At 56.2% G+C, this 299-nt stretch overlaps 1 protein-coding gene across 42 annotated transcripts in view; it reads left to right on the top strand.

Moving 5' to 3' along the window:
• Nucleotides 1-299, top strand: part of LOC119593093 (cytoplasmic dynein 1 intermediate chain-like) — a 47,628-nt gene that overhangs the window by 41,522 nt on the left and 5,807 nt on the right. For 25 of the 42 annotated variants that reach the window (XM_037942026.1, XM_037942053.1, XM_037942042.1 and 22 more), the window contains one exon: nt 40-240. In XM_037942026.1, coding sequence (XP_037797954.1) covers nt 40-240 — 201 coding nt within the window. The remainder of the gene's footprint in view (nt 1-39; nt 241-299) is intronic. The other 17 variants (XM_037942056.1, XM_037942037.1, XM_037942039.1 and 14 more) reach the window with 1 other exon arrangement.

The raw sequence follows: 299 nt of genomic DNA, 5'->3' as shown, positions 1-299 counted from the left end.
CCCATAGATAGAACAGAAACAGACTTATTTACCATGTAGTTCTTACTTACGATGACCCGCAAGCTGAGGAGGAGGACAACTCCTTGACCATGCTTGACACCCCACCGATGTTCGGAGGAGGGCACAACCGCCACCTTCCGCCCGGGATCCTCCCCACGGGTATGCCGCAGGTGCAGGACGTCAAGCCGGCCCTCGCCCCCGAAGCCGAGAAGAAGGTCGAGGAGGAGAAACCCAAGCCACGTAAGGGTTGTCAGGGTTTTCTTGTCTGGTTTTTAGGGGGGGGGGTTTAGGAGTTTGTT

Source organism: Penaeus monodon, chromosome 31 (genome assembly GCF_015228065.2).
Source record: "Penaeus monodon isolate SGIC_2016 chromosome 31, NSTDA_Pmon_1, whole genome shotgun sequence".
NCBI classification, from domain to species: domain Eukaryota; kingdom Metazoa; phylum Arthropoda; class Malacostraca; order Decapoda; family Penaeidae; genus Penaeus; species Penaeus monodon.
The sequence above is the reverse complement of the archived record's forward strand: the minus strand, read 5'-3'. Positions and strand labels throughout refer to the sequence as shown.